General features: G+C 40.2%; 1 protein-coding gene across 3 annotated transcripts in view; it reads right to left on the bottom strand.

Annotated features, from left to right (window-relative positions):
• Window positions 1–21,740, bottom strand: part of LOC146580350 (phospholipid-transporting ATPase ABCA1) — a 189,483-nt gene that overhangs the window by 149,962 nt on the left and 17,781 nt on the right. For all 3 annotated transcript variants that reach the window (XM_085267020.1, XM_085267021.1, XM_085267019.1), the window contains exons 4-10: window positions 21,505–21,646; window positions 20,949–21,076; window positions 18,805–18,923; window positions 17,965–18,162; window positions 13,488–13,574; window positions 13,199–13,394; window positions 45–184 (exon numbers count right to left, since the gene is read on the bottom strand). In XM_085267020.1, the coding sequence (XP_085123146.1) occupies window positions 45–184; window positions 13,199–13,394; window positions 13,488–13,574; window positions 17,965–18,162; window positions 18,805–18,923; window positions 20,949–21,076; window positions 21,505–21,646 (1,010 nt within the window). The remainder of the gene's footprint in view (window positions 1–44; window positions 185–13,198; window positions 13,395–13,487; window positions 13,575–17,964; window positions 18,163–18,804; window positions 18,924–20,948; window positions 21,077–21,504; window positions 21,647–21,740) is intronic.

Raw genomic sequence — 21,740 nt, forward strand, 5'->3', positions numbered from 1 at the left:
GTCAGCATACATATAGAAACCTTTCTTTTTCCCTCTAGACCTACTTCTTTCACCAGGAGACGAGCAGCAGGTGTATCAGGTGTGTAGAGGACTTTCCCCTGCAATAATGGCTTGAAGGTGCTCCAAATGTAGCGCAGACCAGGTGTGCTCTCCAGGGTGTCGACAAGAGTCTGACAAAAAGCATCTACGGTACAGAGGAGGTGAGGGGAGAAGACAGGGAAAGTCATGGCAAGACTACGAAAACAACTCTAAATCTCAAACTCCTCTGTGCATACTGGATTCATGCTCTTTCATGGGACTGGGGGAAAGAGGAGAGACAAGTTATTTGATCTGTGCAAAAATCACAGAATTGAAGCGCCCGAGAAGCAAACATGATAAATATTGTACACGAGGTTAAAATTCAAACGTGGCTACGAAAACAGACCTCTCGGTACTTGTTCTCAGCAGAGTTTGAACAAATATGAACATGAGAGGTTTCAGAAAATCTTCCTGGTCTTTTCAGCTGTTGTATTCATTAATACTTATAGTACTAATAACAGTTTGATTACACATTTATGTAGTTTAAAAAGTTCACTGCTGTTAAAAAGGAGAAGAAAAGTTTTGAAGGTGGATATAATGATTTTCACTGATGCAACAAGAGCAGACTGATTTATATTGATACTGTAAAACACGGTAAAGAATGTGAACAACTGTACATTACTGTATTCAGCGTGCCAAATGATCGCATCTGCACCATATAGGCAGTATTGATGCAATCACTGCCTTTCAGAACAGAACTGATACTAATGATTCCTTAATGTAGTCTTGATTAAAAATGAGCTAGGTAACATGTGTTTAATTCCTTTGAACAAAAAACTTTTCTGCTCCCTTCCCACTTCCAGGACTGGAAAACCTAGCCCCTGCTTTGGCCAGTTATGCATTTTTGCCACTTCCAACCAGATCAAAAGTGTAATGTACAGTATAGGAAACAACAAACAACACAGAGCATACACTGCACAACCAAAAGTACTGTTTGCATGTACAAGAGCTGCTCAGCCACTGAGTCTAATTCAATTAAATTGTATTGACGCTCCCAGCACACAACTTTTGTGCTGATGTTAATGCCAGATGAGGTTTGGATGCCTGCAGTTACTGAGGTACTAACCCTGCTCTGTAACTTTATCTGGTCTGACATTACATTGCTGGATGAGTTGCTGTGGTTCCTAAATGCTTCCACTCTCCAATAATACCCGTCACATTTGATTGCGGAATATCTAGTCGGAAGATATTTTATGACCAGTCAGTGAGTGGCATCCCATTACAGTATTATACTTCAATCCAGTGAGCTAGCTAGCTTAATTTTATATGCCTGTAGCAATGGGACTGAAAATACTTGAATTTAAAGATTAAGAGGTGTGGTCTATGCTCGTCTGATTGGCCAGTACTTAAAACAGAGAGTGGACAGCGCTATCGCTCATTGCTTACTGTAGACACTGCAAAACCTCCCACTGTGTCACGGCTGCGCAGCCAGTATGTTTGCGGAGCTGATCCAACAGACATGGGAGAGTAAACTCAGTATAACCAAAGGCGAGCCATTTATTTGGCTAAAGATACATGAACATAAAATAAAACTAAAAGCTAAACTGGGAACAAACTAAGATTAACTATGAAAACTGTGACAAGAAAGAATGACCATGAAGATGAATCTAAAAGGTGGAAGTGGAACTATGGCGTGTGAAAAAAAAAACACATGACAAACAACCTGAAACCTGGAGAGACGTGATGCAAGACAAACAGATGACCCGACCCTGAACAGACGAAGACAGAGGACTTAAATACACAGAAGGGTAATGAGGGGAAAAGAAACATCTGGGAAACACAGCTGACACAGCTGAACCTGACACCACAGGGGAAGCAAAACTAAACACACTGAACATGGGAACACAAAACTTTCAAAATAAAACATGAAACATGGACAGATGTAAACATGACAACACAAGCTTGACAACATGAAATACGCAGACAATAACTACACAGAACACAGGGACATAACTAAACGTTAAACAATGAGGACACGGCAGGCTAACACAGAAGACAGGAAAAGACACAAACACGGAGACATAAGTGAAACATAACCTAGACTAAAACTCAACTAAACCCTAACTAAATAATATTACAAGAACTTAATGTTATCTAACCTAAGAAAATCAAAAATAAACACTGAATATTTTGGTATTTTGAAAGTGGACATGACGAATGTGAGTCTGAGAAACAGAGGGACGCGACATGCTAATAATGGTAGCAACCAGAGTTGTCGCCTCCTGCTGGCCGTTACAAAGAATGCTTCAGATTTAATATCCAGTCTTTAGGTTTGACAGTGAGATGTCTGTTAAAACGTTATATTCCAGCCTGCTGCACATTTAAGGATTCATGTTTGACCGTTCCACTGACTCACTCAAGAGGTTAAAGTGAGTCTTAAATCTGTTTCCTGGCCTTATTTCACAGAATTTTTTACAAGAACGTTGACCCTACAGATCTCACTGTAGTTTGCACAATATAAAAGCAATATTTCAGCACACTGTTGGGAGAGGCTCGTAAATGCCAGTTTTATAAGGGTCATGCGCACCGACAGAGTTCGAATGATGAGTTCGTCGTTTGCTTTTTTCTACTCCTTTCTGTAACATGAGTCACAAGAAAGCTCCAGCGATGGCTTATTATTGTTTTATCTTACTTTACATCTACATAAAGCCATCTCAGCGGCGTAATCTATCAATATTTAACCAAAGAGCTGAACTGTAAAGGAATAACACACAACGTGAGCAGTTATTGCAATGATTGTGAAACGATGGTTGTTTGCTTTCTAATCTACGAGATGTTAGCGAGAATATTTCCTGGAAATGCCCTGCGCTGTCCTATCAAAGGAAAACCTTTAAGTAATTGATATTGATTTAGTCACGGCAAAGTATTTATGAGGAGAAAAGCATCAATTATTACTTAAAATCACAAAGAGGGAGAAAAAAAACACGCAGACCTGAGGACATAAGAAAAAGCTTCTAGAGGAAAAAAAGTCAATATGCTCAGCAGCGGTAGGATCATTACTTATTTAACATATCTGCCAACATGAATATTGCCAGGTTGGTAGAGTCTTGAATAAGTTACATGAGGACCTGCGCTGCAAGCAAGAGAATCTGCAGGGGTTAGGACAGCTTGTTTTTAGGCTGTGTCGGGATTGTTCTGACTGAAAACGTGTTATTCCCGGAGTTTGGCACTCCATCAAACGGCTGATCACTTTAGTGTGTCATCTGCCAGTCAATATAGCTCTCTGCCTCTATTGCTAACTGTGCCTTTTGTCCTGACACCTGTCATTACATCAGTGCTTTTTCCAGTCCTCTCTCATTTTTCCCTTGTCAAGACTGCAACACACCCCCTTTTCTCCTCTCATCTCACCGGGGCAACTATTTCCCCCACCGGGGACATTTTAGCATTTTCAGTGCAATTAAACGTTAGCCTTTCTGCCTGCTGGCCGTCTCTTCCAGGTGCTCCTGTGAGGTCAGTGCGCTGAGAGCTAATGGCCACCCCTTAGTCTGGGTCTGACCAGCTGTTCCTGCCACACAGTGCACACGCAGATGCCACCTCCTGCAATCGCAACGCTTGAAAGACAGGGCATATGTGTGGCGCATAGCTCGGTAGCTCTGTTCAATAGGCTGTTAGATGTCTCCGGGGGGGAAAAAAGTGACTACAAATTGGAAGATTTTTCTGCATTTAAGAAAAATATGAAGTTCGTGCTTGTAAGATGAAAGGGCTTGCAGTAGATTTTCCGTAGAAGGAGACACCACTGTCATCTGCAGATAACAGCCGAACAGACTGATACAGCAACTCACGGGGATTGAAATAGAGGACAGAGAAGCCTGATCGTCTCCCAGCCCAAATAAAATCATATGAAGCATTCCTATCCAGTACGGAATAACCTAAATGTGCTTTGGATGTATTGTTAATAGTTTTAATCATTTAAAAATACCAAAAATGTAGCTATGTTTCTAGATAATAATCCATAGTTTATAGGATAAGAGACTATACAAATATGTGCAGGAAGTAGATGAGTGTCATGCTATGTGTTGCCATATTGGCATTTGTAGGTTTATATATGTGGTTTGTAATAAAGTAGAGCTGCTATGAGTGAATCATTGACAACAGTAGCGTCTTTCTCCTGGTGACTGTTTCACCTTCTTGTGTTCATGACGGTGCCGGCTGGATTTAACAGGTGAGAGCTTTTCTACTCTAACTAAGCACTCAACACATTTTAACTGGAAAGTCTCAATCACCTACACATATACAGTGCTTTTTACTTTTAAGGGAACAGTATTGTGTTTTGTATATATTCATTTTGTTTTCTTTGTTCTTTTTAAACGTACTTTACTAAGTTTATAGTGCAGTAAAAATCAATGTAGCATGACCGATGTGTACTTTGATTACACAGACATTATCTGAGAGTAGGTAATGGATAATAGGCATTGATTTGTAAGTAACGGCACATGAATAATTGAAACTTATTATATAATATTATACTCCAATATAGTTGTAACTAACTAAGCAGCTCATTCTCTTTCTCTTTCTTTAAAGACATAAACACATTTTGGGGTCAACTTGAATATAAAAAGGAAGATGTAAAATGTAAAACTAAGGTCAGAGGTCAAATGTTACGTGATGTATGGATGCAAACTGTAAAGTGATATTTAGAATCCCCATATATCATCCCCTATATGTCTACTTGTTGTCAATACAGAGAATAAGAGATGTGGTTTAAAAGATCTCTATATAGCATTATTATCACTGATCTGTGACCTTCAGCTCAATCTATTGATCTTAAAGGAGAGGTCAGAGGTCATATGTGATATGATATCTTACATTTTTATACACTTTCTATATCTATCTATCTATCTATCTATCTATCTCTATAGCTATAGCTATATCTATATCTCTATATCTATCTATATCTATCAATATATATCTATCAATATATATATAATATACTTTCTATATTTTGACAATGCACAGCACACTATAAAGAACATAGTTGCTCAGTTATATATGGATTTTGTCAGTTTTCAACCAATAAATCATTAGGTTGACCTTGGAGACTTTGGTGGATATAAGCCAAATTTTAATGGATTATTAACATGACCCCACCACTACAATTCACCACATCAGAATTAACTTAAAACCTTTCCAGATGCCATGTTTTTAGGCAGACTGCAGTGTTATCCTGCAGGTGTAACTTGGCACTAATGGTTCCAAGCATATACAGTACATGTGGTGTCTAATACTGACCATGATTACTATTATAATAACACATAATGAGCAGGAGTTCTGCTTCACAATGATAGGAAGAGCCAACATTAAAGGGGCAAAACTCGATGTCACTATTTTGACTTTCCTGACACCACCTCCTTAAACCCCAAAAGTCAGAAGGATTGAGAGGCCTCTCTTTCACAGCCAGTATTTATGCTGAAAATCAAGATCAAACAAGCTTTTGCCCTTCAGGCTTCTGTCCTCCCTGAGCACGCCTTAGGACACTTGCAGGCGCATTTAGACGACAAGACAAAATATCTTAATTCCATGCTATGATTTTAAAAGCTATGTTTCCTGATGGCGAACAGGGTTTTCCTGCAGAGAAAAAAATGATACCCACCAAAAAGGTTCTGAAGTCCATAACTAGGACTGTCATTTTATTTTAGGTTGCTTTAAAATTCTCTTGCAAGCTGGAAATACACTTTTAAGTACCGTATTTTCCGCACTATAAGGCACACTTAAAATCCTTTCATTTTCTCAAAAATCGGCAGTGCGCCTTATAATCTGGTGAGCCTTATCTATGAATTCTGGCTGTGTTTACTGACCTTGAACCAATTTTATGCGGTACACGGCGCTCAAAAATCTGTCAAAAAATGTTTTAGTGGGACTTTGCTAAGCTACAAAGCCGCACCGCTTGATGGATTGTCTGAGTGTTATGGCCTCCCGGCTCATAATCTGGGTCCAAAACTCCGTCCGCGTCAGGTCCCAAACGAACACTGTAACTTCTTTCATCTTTAATAAAATGATCAGTGTTGCTGCTTTACCAGGTGTAACAATTAAATTTAACATCCAGGCATCCATGAAAACAGAATTTATTCAATTTAACGGAGTTAGAAGTTAGCAGGAAGTTAGCTCGCTGGTTTCGCTAGTTACCTAAACATAATATAGCATGTTCTGACCAAGAGATTTCTGGAAAAAAATAAAACGTACAGCTCTGCTATCACTTCCAACATGAATGAAGACAGAAAACTACACAATAGTGACGTTTGTAGGGTTACTGAAGTTGGGCTAGATGGTATATAATGCTGTGCTAGTGATCGCTAGCGACACAGTTATGTTAGCATACCAAAGCATAACACAGTGAACCTGGAGAATGAACGCTAACTTTTTTCCACTTGATTAAAGTTCCTGATGTTTTTTTGACAAATGCAATCGCATGGAAAATTGCTGTAAAGGGACCAAACTTCAGTAGCGGAGAACAACTGAGATAATCCAGCCACAATATGATGTTAGTCATTCATGTAAGATACCTTTATTAATCCCACACGTGGGAAATTTGTTTTGTTACAGCAGAAAGTGGACAGTGCAAAGTTACATACTAAAAATTAGAACATATACTGTTGTTCCAGTGTTTATAGAGCAGCTACCAGAGAATTCAACATTAATGAATGAATGGTACAGAAGTGGAGGAAGCAAGAGGAATGAGCTGAGTAAAGTTTGACTTATCTGACTGTTTTGTTTCATGTAATGCACTTTATAATCCGGTGCGCCTTATGTATGAAAACAGACTTGTTTGTCGACAGTGCGCCTTATAATCCCACGCGCCTCATGGTCCGAAAAATACGGTAGTGTACCTATAAATGACCAACAATAATGCAGAGGTTTCCGTTAAATTATATCCCCCAAAAAAGCCAAAGAGTCGGGACTATTTCCACCTGTCTTTGTGTTCATATTCTATGATGTGATTAAGCTAATGTGTTTTTTTCCCCTCTTCAAACTCAGTGGTTCTCATTCTGAGTCGTAACCACCTGCTCCGGCTGTGACACAGCTGCTGTAACAACCTGAAAAGGAAAAATTATTTCTGTCACAAGTAACAAATGTGTCATTTTAAAAGGGCCAAAGGCCAATAATGTTAGGAAACTACCTTTAAGAGGCAGCGGCCTTTCACCGGATGGGATGCGGTGAAGTCATGCAGCTGTGAGTCACTCCAACCCGCTTCATCACTCAGTCATGCAGACTTTCCACTGGTGCTCTGAGAATATCCTCCACTAACAGCAATATATGCATCCCTATACCCAGCACTAATATTCACAGAGTGTCTCTAACATGTAGATTTTATTAAAATCTCTGGAAACCTTATTTCATAAATACAGACATAAATACATCTGATAATGAAAGGGGTTATAACATGATATGAGCAGACAGCTTCACTCAGCAATATAACGTGATTAGAGATGGCAGTGACAAATGCATATGGCTCTTTGTCTAATGCGATATATCAGGTTAAGATATATCAGTTGAATATTCTGTGGGCTACAGGGAGCATCGGATTACATAGGTTAGGTATTCTCCAGGGCTGTGTACTCCTTTTTTCTTTCTTTTTTTTGATAACAGAACTTTGCTTTATTACAAAACAGCAGCCTGAAAGAACAAGAAAATCTGTTCTTTACACCAGGTTTAGCCACAGTCAAATAATTGCTTGGAGCCTCAAGTCAACCCCTCAACTTACCTGGCAAATTTAATCAATTTGAGTTGCACCCTGGAGATGGGCTCAATTCTGCACAACAGTGAGACAGCGCTGTCGAAGCACCACGAATGCCCGTGATACACACACGCGTGCGCGCACACAAACACAGTCTTGCACATGCTGTTGTATGCATTACTCATATTTTATGCATTTCATGAAAGGAAGAACCTGAAGCAGACACACACACTGGGTGCACAGATCCATACAGGTACAGCACACACATACACCAAATATGTCAGTCATAAGTGAACTACCCCCCTGCATCAATAAAACAGCACTTATTTCTTACAAGCAGTACAAATAGTGCTGTGTTGCTGCATTTCAGCAGAGACTCAAATAAGCTTGAATAAATCTTATTGATGCGCGCTTTCATATCAGACACAGAGAGGCCTCTTTTGACTTTCAGCAGCACAACAAGAGCCACTCTCACTCTGTCACCATGGATCTGGATTTTCTCTTCGCCGGCTACAGCAAAATAGATGTGGTTAAACTAGAACTAAAGGCTGCCAATTATTCAAAGAGATATATCGATGGGAAAATACTCAGAGGACTGTAAGTGCAAGTCTCAAGACAATCAGTTAATGTCAAATCCCCACAGCAAAATCAGGACCGTGACAATGACGGGGTTATTTTGATAAATCAAGAGAAGATTGTTTGTGCATCACAGATTGTTCACTATTGCGTAAAGAGGCCGATCAGCTTCTGTTTGCAGAGAAGGGGGATTACCTGAGATAACATCCACTTTAATAATTAAAAAACTTGAATATGAGCATGAAAAAAACCCCAACATCTGACAAATCTCCCTACATAATGCATAACGTCAGTACATGATTTGCAGAGACACCTTTTTACTTCACAAACTGAAACAACCTTCAATTCCCTTTCGCTGTTACGTAAGAACAGCTACCGCACCAACTCTTCCTCATATCGCCGCAGAAGTCACCATCAACAATTAATTGAGAAGGGGACATTACAGAGCTGTTAACAAAACCTCAGCGCTGGCCTTTATTGTTGCTATTTCACTGTTCCTTTGAGTGTACTTTTACACTTACAAAGGAGTTGTAATTGGCCATTACGCAGACACACTGCATATTCCAGATCCATTTAGCTGTACATACCCAACACAAAGAAATAGCACAGCAAATGCAAAACAGCCATTAGCATGCTAACAGAGATGTTACTGCCTACCACGTAAGGAAGAGGCGATGTTTCTGCTAATTTGCACCGACACTAGCATGCAATCCCACTTAACGGTGTAACTTTTTTCCCAGGGAATAGAGGCTTCTTATTAAAATCTCATTTTGTGCAGTTTTCTCCAAAGAAAAGACATTTAATGAAACAGCGCTGCACGGTCTCTAATGAGCGTGCGGCTGTAGGAAGTTACACTAAAGCTCTCGTTCTCGAGGATTTTATGGAAGAAACATGTTTGGAGTTTTATTAAAGATAGCATCACCTAGTAGTGATTTTCTCTGAGCTGTCATTTGTGCTGGGGGCTGTGTTACATTAAAAAATAACAAGTAACGTAATCTAGAACCATCCAACTGAATTAAATGCATTAAAACAGAATAACGCACTGCAGCTTTATAAATTATACATTTATGCACTTACGTAGACAGCAATTACACTATGGGCGCAAAGTACTACACGCTCACCATGGACCAAATGCAGAGAGATAATTAATTCCTTCTGTTTCCTTTATCTAAATTATGTCTCTGTGTCTGTATTAAAATCAAGAAAGATGTTTTATTCAAGAAATTTATTCGTTATTTTCAAATTAACTATCGAATTCACATTTTTATACCCACAATCAGTCAGAAATTCATTATTCAACCACTAAAACTAATGTCAGGAATGAAGGTAAATAGCTGTGATTTGGCATTTTAATTTTAAAAATATTAATACGCTTTACTAATTTCTTCTGCTTTTTTCTAAAACTTCAAATTTCACAAATTACAGTAATTATATTTGGGCTTAAAACGTCATTTTGAGTAAGCGCGTGCATACTGGTGGATCAAGAAATATAAAAAGGATTTTGGTAATCACCTTACATTGGGCGGTGGCCTAATAATAAATTTGTTTACCACTGTATATAATTGCACCTATATGGATTCACTCATATTTATACATACACATATTTTTATATTTATAGAATTAGTCCAAAACTTTAAACTTTTACAATTGTGGTACTTTTATCCAGCTAAAACATGTTTATCCCCATGTGGTTAAAGCTACCATCCTTTAAATATATAAAAATAGATTCAGGTGCGCTTAAGCAGGTGCAAATGATTAAAAAAAGAGTCTGTTAGTCTTAAAGGATCCACCCATAAATCAAGATCAGACACATGGTCTGGCCAGGTCTTCTTTTAAACATCCAGGTGTTGGGTTATCCATAACGGTCGCCGTCCTGCTGTGAGAAAAACACACAAAGTTTTCGGACTGTTGCCAGGTAGACTATGACAGTTCAAATAACTTTAATCCACCTGCTAATCCGAGAATGCTTCAACAAGCAATAGAAACTAAATGATGTACTGCCACTTCTTTCCACAGTTAATGAGAAAATACATGAGCCAAGTTGCAAAAACATGGCCTACTTGGGAGACAAGAAAAACAAGGCAACAACCTGGTAAAGAGCCGCACTGTGACACCACTGCTTCGACGCGTCCAGACATTCATTTTCTTAGCCGTGCGGCTGGAACCTATCCCAGCTGACACTGGGTAAGATGCGAGGCGAGCTTTGAACAGTTCTTGAGCTAACACAGAGAGTCAGACAATTTTCGCTTACATCCACAGCCGTGGCCAGTTTAGAATAACCAGTTAACCCAGGAATCATCATCGTCTTTGGGATGTGTGAGGGCGAGGGAGCACCAGGAGGAGACTCACACAGGGACAAGGAGAAAAAGCAAACAACACAGACACACAACACAAAGCCTTCTAGCTGTGAGAGCGAACAACTGAGCTACAGGAGAGGAAATCCATTAAGTGACTCAGGAACAATTTCTTTAAAAGTCAATAAACCTAGATGGAAAATTCTGCCATGCAAATGAATAACATAACATAAAATAGAGGAGAAGGATGCTTCTGCCAGCCTCGTGGCATGATCTCATTTGGGATAGACTGTCCTGCCATCTGATCAATCTCTCCTTCACACACACACAAACGCACACAGCATGTGGAGAGGAACTAACAACAGACAGATGAAGTGAAATAATGTTAATGGAGCTGGCAACAACAAGCGCTACGTTACGGTAAGTGCAGTAAAAGCTTCCAAACAAGTGCTACACCGAGCACAACGACAGCAAGGGTGAACAAGCAAGAAGGAGAGACGGAGAGAGCGTCATCGCCGTCAGAGCTTTTCAGTCATGAAGACAGAATCAGTGTGTGGATTTTTAAAAATGCCGTTGGGATCGCTCGAGTTTAAATGCCTCCAAACTGCTGTCGGTTTGCTTTTTAAGCTTCTTCTATGCTACATTAGCTCTCTAACTTCAAACTATAAAAAGTAAGCTGAACTGACTGGATCAGTCCACAGAGCGGCTCGTTGTCAACAACATCTGGACCTGGATGGTCGAAATATGGGATCAGTCCATTCTCAGTCTGTGATGATGTATTAGTGCTTATAGTTTTGAAGCAACACGTGCTACCATAAAGTTAATGTCTTTGGGAACTATTGTTTATTTCAGCAAGACAATGGTGAACCACATTCTGCACACTACTCTACCTTCGGTCTACTAAAAACATACGCTGCAGTATGAAACAATAACAGGGTGCCTGCTTACAGAAAATATCCCGTGAATTTTGTTGGGGCATGTTTCATGTTGCATCATTTATAGAATATATTCATCAGTTTCTACATTAGCTATTTGCATTTTGCAGTTGTATATCTGTTTCACTCGCATTTTGCAGAGGAGCCCATCCACACAGTCACCTGCTGACGCATGCTGAAGGTGGGCGAGGTGCAGATTTTTAAAGCTGAGTGAAGATACCACACTTTCTTCCAATGTGGCTACTTGGAGTAACTCCTTAATAAGGAGCACACTGCTGCAAGGTACGCATATCTGGCTGTCAAGACAACTACGAACCATGTTACCGTGTTTATACACTACTCAGTATGGATGAGGTATGAGAAACAATGGTGCACTAGCCATAGCACTTCTAGCTATGTAGGAAAATCTCTACAAATTTCTACAGTTCGCTTTTTTCGATCAAAATAAATCACCAAGCTGTCAACAAACCACTGCTTTCAGATGATTTCTGTTGATTTGGCAAAAACTGAAGAATTGAGTGGATGGTTTTAAGTTGGTCCAAGTTTACTTAAACTGGGGAGTGTAACTTTTTGTGTTTTTTCGATATATATTTCTCACCCAGCTTGAACTTGGCTGTTCTTCAGTTGCAGACGACTTTAACTTCAACTACAAACTCACTACAAACAACTACAACTGCAGCCAAATCCATAACAGCACAGGAGAATTTGAGCACAAATGCTGACAATATGGCTGCCATGCTTGTCTTCCCTTTCTAAATATTACAAAAAATAAATAAATAAACAAACTGGCTCAGATCTCCCCCAAAAAAGTGCTAGTGACACCATCTGTCCTCTGTGGGAAGTTAAGACTGCCATATGTTCATTTTTAAGATGGCATATATTTGCGCCTGGTGCCAAAGCGCCACCCAGGCAATAACATAAGCTTCCACATGGGAGAAGCTGGTCTGGATTTTCATTCCCATTAAGAAAACATCGTCACGTCGGGGCAGGGAGTACGCGGCTTCTAAACAGACTGAGAAAAGCTGGTTTGATTAGCTATGGCTGTGACCGGCCTCTGACACATGCCTTCCTAATCAAACCCAGTTCAGCTCTGATGCCAACTGTGCCACAGGTGCCTTTTCCTGGATCTGCACAATTGGTCACATCCTGTGCACAGCTGACTGCACTGTGCAATTCAAAAAAAAATTTCCCACCTGCACCGACATTTCCACTACAGGAAGTACTGGTTCTTACCTTCTGTAGTTCTGCACTGTGTGACTCATCAGATGTACAGCAGTTATTTAAATGATGCATGTGTACTGCATTTTTATGCCAAATATCAAAATCCCTACAGAACAAAAAGAAAACTCAATTTGACTGGTCAGACATCCTGTGCACATACTGATCGAGCTCAACTCTCAGCTCTTTCTCATTTTTCAAACACTACACAGCCACGCAGTATGTCCGCGGCAGCAAAATTACAGCAAATCAATCGCAGTGTCCCGTAATGCTGCACATTATGCGCCACTGCCTTGTGAATATTCTCCATTTCCCAGCTACCATGACCGCCTACTGTGCTGTCGAGCTAAAATGCAGATAAATGATTAGGACAAAAGTCCTGTGTGACAGCTTTGCTTTATAAAGGAGCTTGCTGCAGCACTTACCTGAACTGTTGCCTGTAATGGAAATTGACGTCTTGTTAGCCATCTGTCTAGGTGAGAGTAAACCGAGGGTCATATTGGTGGAATTGGAGTCAGGCTGCTTTCCACACAGAAACATATTGATACTGCCAATCAGGTCGCCTTGGAAATTCAGTGAACTAGCAGCCTTAAAGGCCGTGGAGTTCTGCAACCTGGCCACCTGGAAATATCAAAGTAAGGACGAATCATTTTTAAGCAAAAGAAACACAAAAAACAACCAGTCATTTCACGTGTACGTGTTACAAGCACTAACCTCCTCAATCAGCGGTAAAGCATTTGCAGTGGTTTTTCCTATCAGCGTCGCCGCGTCTGCTGCATTCAGGTTCAAAGCTGCTGGAAGCTTAAAAAGGACCAAACAAAACAATAAATATAAATATGTGCTGGGAATAATATTGAGCACTACTTTTTTAAAAAGTGTACTTTTAGAAGTCCTCCAACTATCGTGGGCATGATTTCTACACCCCGACTCTTAAGTGAAATCCACATTTTAGCTAAAAACACTAATTCAGAATCAACCCTTTTAATTTAAGTGCCGTTATATTGGGAACACGCGCCATTTCTTTCCATTTTGACATGTAAGTTGAATCCAAGCATCACCATCCTAGCTCAAGCTAGTAAAAGTTACATTAAAATGACAAGTGCTACTGTGCGTTTCAGTGACATTATGAAGGTGTCCAGTGTGAGCCTAATTAGAAGAGTTAAATGGCATGCCCTTTCAACCACTGCCATTTTCATGCATCAAGGCGCAACGCTGCGGCTGAGTTTCTAAATAAAACTCAAATGCTAAAAAAGAAGTGGTCTGAAGCTCACCGTCAGCAGCAGCCTGCCTACTCATCGATTTTCGAGTGCTTCGCCGAGGATCACTTTTACTGTTAGTGACTGAGTGGAGGACGAGGCACGGAGACGAGACAGAGACTGTTTTATGGCAAAAACGTCTGAAAATCCCCCTCTCAGTGATGGTAGAGTGAGAGGGAGAGATTACAGCAGTGTCACATTAAGGTGAGCCATAGCAACAAAACAGATTTGTCAAGCTCTCTGTCTTTCTGAAGTCTCAGATGGTGAGTTGACTCTAAAAACAAGAGGCTCCAGCCCTACCCCAGTGACCCTGAATTGGATAAGGGTAAGAAAATACATGGATAGATGGTCCATCCAACCATCCATCGGAGAAACCACATGTACTCGGATTGAATCAAAACACCAAGGCAAAAATGAGGAATGCTTTTCATTCACTGTCGTTCACGCACATTACATCCTGATATTATTTCCAAAAAAATCCACCCTCAACCTTGTAAAAAGAAAACATCCAAATTACCCCTGGGCAATCACTACCTCAGTGATAAACTCTGACTTCTTCACTCGTTCTTTCCCTTATGTTACTGTTGTTATCGCAATCAATCAGCAACGTCGAGCCTTAAGTGCGAAGGCCCGATGCTCTTTCCCATCCATCTGCTTGAGGCGCTAAAGAGCTTTTCCACCGTATCTTGTCCGGCCTCTTCTTTTCTCTACGTCTGAAAGTGCCCGTGGGCTTAAATTGTTCAAATGCTCTCTCCTGTGAACTTCCTGCCTTATCACTTATTTATTGGATTTGCTGTCCCATATACAGCATTTTCTCTCAAAGATAAAGTCAAAGAAAAGTGCACACTTTCATCACCTCAAAAGGGAACAGAAAGATTTAATAGAATTCAAGTAAACATTGTTTCAAACAAAGTCTCATCTGATCACATGTGTTCCAGTGAAATTGCTGGAAAACGCAACAGTTTTCAAAGGCAGTGGCGAACGGAGAAGTAATCCTAACATAATGAGGAACTTACTGAGTCACTACTTAGCATGTAAAACTAATATATTTCATAATGAAAAAGTAGCTCATTGTCTAAGTTCATAGCTAAATCTAAAATAATCATTATCATCATTATTAATCATAATAATCATCACCTTATGAGTCATTAATCTACTGGCTGGATCTCAAACAAATAATCTACTATTATTCATTGTAGTCCAGTTTAGAGGTTATTAGGGATGTGCTTATGAGTGACATGTTGATTACTAGATTGTGCTTTTGTAACTAACTATTAAAGATTACATGTACCAATTTCACCAGTTAGCTCTGCCTCAGAACGTAAGGCATGAAACTACATTTGGCCTTGAAGGACTTATTAGCGAGATTTACATTTTCTTCATCTTTCAAAGTCAGTCGGAGAAACCTAACATTTAACTTTTAAATTAACCCAGCTGGCTGACACAGAATATATTTGTCTTTATTTCAATTTCACAGTAATTAAAGTAAACTCAAATAAGACATACAGAAAGAATATCCATAAATATTATCTTGTCCTTCAACGTTTGCTTTTTATTACTTAGGTCTCAATTTAGGGCGAGTATTGAGTTCAACTCCCACACGGAAAATGCAAAAGGAAGAATGGGAAATTCTGGCATTTCATTTTTGCTTAGGCATGAACTTCACAACATCACAGCCAATAATTAATGACCATAACCATCAATTACACCAACACAGGCGGACAGGATAGCCTCGTGGATTAGAAAGATTAACTCAGCGGTGGGGGGTTAGGCAAACCTTTCTTTCCCACCCTCTACAAATAAACTGTAGAGTTTGTAAAACAGCAGCTTGGTGCATAAATGTCTAACTTTACTTGAGAAGTTGCTAATAATAAATATGTAACATAAGGTCAAGTATTTTATATTCATTTTATTTTGCTACGGCTATACGCAACTGATCTTCAGTATGAGTGACGTCTGGCTCTAACTGACAATGTCAGCATGATGTCCCAGTGGGTGGGCATTAAATTAAACTTGGATGTAACCTGTTAGCCATAACAACATCTGGACATACTAAAAGGAAAAAAACTAGCTACACCAATCAATAGCTATGCAGCCTAGAAGGTGATACCATGGCAATCTCCAGTTGCTAAAGAACAATGTGTATTCCCTGGTGAGTGGGCATTGACTGCTAGGGGTGCAGATTACTGTGGTCACTCATAGTGCGCATGGACAACACCAACTTCTTCCAGTTGTATTGAAACTTGATAAAGTGTGACACAAACCAGGAACTGAGTCCTACAAAGCTGTGCCTTCCTGCAGCAAACATGCTGTTTGTGGTTGAAACTATCACATTTGTATCCGTTTTCATTTGGTAACACACTTGTTTGACTGCTGCTCAGAGAGCAGCTAGTGTGTGACTGTAGACAAGTTGATGTCGACCATGCGAAATACAGGCGGCTGCTAGCAACCAAAGCAATCCGGTCGTTAAGTCTGACGTCTATGGCATTATTGAGAGTTAAGAACTGTCTAAAGTCTTTCATCTTTAATAAAATGATCAGCGTTCTGCTCTACCAGGTGTAACAATTGGGTTTAACATCCAGGCATCCATGAAAACGGAATTTATGACATTTAACGGAGTTAGAAGTTAGCAGGACGTTAGCTCGCTAGCTTCTATCTAAATACAATATAGCATGTCCTGACTGCGGGTTTTGGAAACAAATTAAAACGTACAGCTCTGTTATCACTTCCAGCATAAATGAAGACAGAAAACTAAACAGCAGTGACGTTTGTAGGGTTACTGAAGTTGGGCTAGCTGGTATATAATGATGTGCTACGTGACCGCTAGCGACATAGCTATGTTAGCATAATATAAACAAGCTAACTTTTTTTCCACTCGATAAAAGTTAACGTGAGTGTTCTCGGTGGTCAGGAACAAATGTAATCGCATGGCAGGATGCTGTAAAAGGACCAAACTTCAGCCAGGAGAACAACTGAGATAATCCATCCACAATACGAGGTTAGTCATTCATATACTGCTGCATGGGCTGGGCTGTAGTTACATCCTAAGGTTTTAAAAACTGAGCTTAAATAAATGATTAGCGGTAATAAAAGCCGAGGGAGGTCAACAGTGATCACTGATTGTTTTAGGAGCTTTTTGAGATTAAATAGAAGAAAATACAAAACATTAAACATGTTAACAACACAAAAGCCATATTAAACGCAGACTACTTTAGGCCCGGAAGTAGGATTTGTCACGTCATCACTTAACGACCGGATTGCAAAGAGTGCCGGAGTGCATTTTTTATGACCAGTAACACGCAGGAATACACGTTTATCCCTAGCAACATGTGGCTGTCAGGTCTGTGTGACTGGGGCAAACAATGATCCATTGGAGTAATTAGTCTTTAAAAGGGACAAGTATTCTGAGAATGAAGGGCTACAATATTCTCCCGTTGATGTGGTGCATCATGAGTGTTTGTGTTACATCAAAAATAAACAGCAAAAAGTTCTTAAATGCCAATTTTGACTGTTTGACACTGTTCCTGTCCCAAAATACTTGTTTATAAATGTAACGTATTTATAACAGATGCAGGATCAGACATGTATTAACATTTCCTTATATAAGGTGAGCATACAGAGGTCAAAATACATCATCCGAAATTGTGTTTCAAGTGCACCAGCAGTGGCTGACACATTACAAAAGCTTCATTTTAAATTTTTAATGGCACCTTCATTAGACCAGACAGCATAATTTGTAAGAATGCTAGATGTAGGTGACCTTGCAAAGAAGGAATTAGGGCTTTTTAAATGCCCAATCAGTGTAAATACTTTTCCAACAATGCACTATCCCTTCAGTTGTTGTTAATTGGGTCCAACTTACTATGCAAAAACTTCTTCAAGTCCCATCAAACAGAAATTTTAAAAGTTGTGAGACCTGTGGGGGGACAGCTCACCTCAGAGAGCACTTTCCTTGCATCCAGGTTTTGCAGGAGTACTTGCTGGGTGTTAATCAGCTGCTGTGGAGTCAGGGAGCAGCTGACATTCTGAAAAGCCTTCTTTTCAGCTTGGCTTCTAAATTGGACATACTGATCCAGATCTGTCCCCTCACACAGGATGCTCCTCAGGCTGTCTGGCCTCAGGATGCCCATCATCTGAAAAATAAACAACAGCCTCGGCAAAAGTTGGCAAACAGAAGAACTTTGGATCTGACCATATTTTATTTAATTATGTGTAGTATCCTTTGGGTTGCTGTGCAAGCAGATGGTATGCTAAATCGCTTTTTGGAACAGGAGCTAAAATACTGCTTTGATTTTAAATGTGTTTTTAAATCCACAGATATTTATACAAAAAAAGCAGAACTTCGTGCACCACAGTGGCAAAAGCAAAAAGTGTGATAGACACAAACAATAGCAAGCACACGTAAACTTCTGTAAGATCTTTATCTTCCTGTCCACACTGTATTCAGGTGCTACCGGAGCCCACTTCATCTTTTTTGATAAGACTTGCTATCAGACGAAGAACATTTGCAGACAACTGTGATTTCTACTGCAGCCGGCTTTAAATTACATTTTGTCAAACAAAAACTTGAGAACACTTTGATTACGATGTCAGAAGGAGCGCCACCTGCTGTTTCACCCTCATCTTTCCGAGTGCAGCGCTTGCAGCGCATTTGCTGTTTTGAACTTTTTAAGTAAAATCTAAATTCCTCTATTTACACAAAAAAGCTGTTGTCCCATATTCCTAATTAGCTGGGATTCTTAACACACTACCACCGTGCTGGTAGCGATACTTACTGGATTGATCTGAATCCGGGCATTCATGAGGCTTTCAGCCACCGCTGTTGGCACCGATAAATCTTGTTTCAGATGTGTGGAGAAAGTTTCATTGTCTCGTAGAATATTCCTCAGGATGACTGGATGAGTTTAAAGAGAAATATAGAGTTAGTGTTACTTTTTTAAAAAGCTGCTGTTTTATATGCATCAACATTTGATTGGCTCCTTTTTGACACAAGCCTTGTTTTGATAGCTTTGGCTATGAGTCCTCCTCGCTCACCATCTGCACTGCAGATATTCTGCAACCAACAGGCTGTATGTCTCTGCCTCCGTTCTGTGTTTGGTTTCTATACTACTCTAAACAAATGGGAATGCATGCAGAAATCTGTGCGCCGAGTGTGCCATTTGCCCTAATGGACACCAATGCCAAACATGAAGGAGAGCCAAACCTAACAGGGTAGCAGCCCTTTCACCACGGAAGGTCAGTCCACACAAAGCACCAGAGGATTTATTCTGTTGTTGAAAGGACAAGGTTAAAGCTTAAGTCTCTGTCTTCAAAATCACTGCAGTGCAGCCAGTGAGGAAAATGTTACACTACAACATTAAATCTATAAAAATAAGAAAACCTCCTGTGTATCTCTATGTGTGCAGGTCTCAGAACAAAGTGGAAAAGCAGGAGCGAAGACTCTGATTTGGTTTTGTTATGCCTGTTGCTTTGAGTGGCATTACAGCCTGATAAATTTCAGTTTAAATGAGATGACAGTTGCAATTAAATCCTTCACTGGCACAAGTAGGGGGTGAACACTTGAGCTGCACGAGTGTGTGAGGGGAGACAATTTGTTGCTAAACATGTACCAGATTGTTAACCAGCCATTTTCTCCTGATTAGCAGCCAACAGATAGCATTTAAAAAAGAGGACGTTTCTAAACCAGTCCTCGCTGCACGCTGACAGTCACCGTAGCAGGGATCCTGCTAACAACACCATACTATTCAGCATGCACTCTCTGCTTGCTGGGCCTCCAACATTTGCGACTGACGCGGAGGGCCGGGGGTGGAGGGGGGGTGAGGGAGGGGGACATAATGTAATTAAATGATCACTTTTGTATTTGTACTACAGGCAAGTCAGTCAATTATCTGGATGGGGGAGGAAAGGGAGGAAGTCACTTGTGCCGGGCCATTCAGGGTTCAATTAGTATGAATGTTTGGTGAAAATAACTGGAAATAATTACACACTTTGATACACGAAGCTAACCTTATACAAGGCCTCGCGTCTCCCGCTGAGCACATATTATTATGCTCCCCCATCACTACAGGGGCATCAGGAGGGACTGACAGGGTTAGATTACGAGGAAGCAGAACATGCTCCGCGCTCTTCCCGAACACCGTTGCTTTCTGATTGAGGAGACCACCGGAGTGTTTTTAATCAACCCGTGGCTTAAAAAAAGAAAGAAACAAAGAGGAGGACAACACAATCACCTTTGCTAGCGTAGTGTTTTGATAGTACTCCATTCCCCATTCTTGTTAGTGACCTTTTGTGCTCCCGCCTCAGACAGCGAGTCCCATTAATTACACCCCGGCTTAGATCTCTGATGGATTTAATCTTGTATATTACAAGCCAGCGACCCCTAAATGCAAATGGCCCACGAGCCGTTTGTTGAACAGCAGAAACCTCGCTCCCCCCTCACCCGCCCACCCCCGCTTTGCCTTTTTGCAAATTAGGTGCTGTATGAAAATCTGAATATCATCAGGCTAAATGAGCCTAATGCAAAGCAGCAACTTATCAAGACAAACGATCTGTCAGTCTGGATGGCAAATTGCATCATAAATAATCACACGCCATTGTTTTTGAGGGATAAAGGGGAATAACAAATCCTCCAACTTGTCATCCTCATGAAGGGGATACTTTTCTTGATGGAGAGTACTTAACAAAGGCAAAGCAGAGTGATTGTTGCTGATGCTGATTATTTATTATATCAATTATATTTTGAAGCATTAGTCAGTACCAGCAAAACTCTGATGCCTAAAAAGAAAAATGCACCCCTTGACCTTGTCGCTCGTCACCAGTTTCTGCAGTATTTCCTGATAATGGCTTCAAAATAGGTTTTTGATATAGCTCATCAAGATTTCAATAATCAAATGACCATTAGCGGTACCACTGAACTTACCATTAGCGGAGTTAGGCTGTGACAAAATTGAAGCCCACTGGTCAACACCATTTGCTAGCAGCTGGGCCCTGCTGAGAATAGATTTGTCCACTAGGGAAGTCTGCAGCTCTATCAACATCCCAGAAATTCTGGTGAATTGAAAAGAGAAAAAACAAACATTTACTCTAAATGTTCTTAAAAATATCAATATCAACAGTTTCTAATCTAAGCGCAGTGCATCACGCTAAGAGACATGAAGAATGCACATCATTTTTTGACATCTACGTGGTAGTGTCTTGTGAAATTGTCCCCCAGGATGAGACGGTAAAACTGCGACATATGCTAGTATGCTAACGTGTGCAAATTCAAAATGTGGGACATTTACGGAGTGATTGAATTATCTAAAAATAGTTGCTGTGCAGAAAACTGTCCAGAGGTGCACGAGAAGATGATCTTGAACAGAATATCAGCCAAATCAGCTGAGCTTTAGATTTTTAGTGGCCCATTCCCAAAACTTCGTAATCATGCCTCGTTTATAAATTCCTAAAAGACAGAAAAAGAACATCCCAGTACATACATGGAGTTGTCGAAGTTATTGACTTGGCCTGGTGTCTCTCCTGGAGTTGGATAAGGCAAACAGGGATTTTCAAGGTTGCACACCATACCCTGAATCCAGGGAATCACACCAGCTGATGGCATGGCTTTATTAGGGTAGTGACCTTTGAAAGGAATAGAGATGAATACTTATTAATCTAACCGTGTTCATGACATTTCTTTTTTCTTGTCCAAAATCTGCAAAAAGTTGACGAGTTA

This window comes from Mchenga conophoros, linkage group LG3 (assembly GCF_057382185.1).
Source record: "Mchenga conophoros isolate Kocher_MC1m ecotype Shallow Benthic linkage group LG3, M_conophoros_male_GT1.1, whole genome shotgun sequence".
NCBI classification, from domain to species: Eukaryota; Metazoa; Chordata; class Actinopteri; order Cichliformes; family Cichlidae; genus Mchenga; species Mchenga conophoros.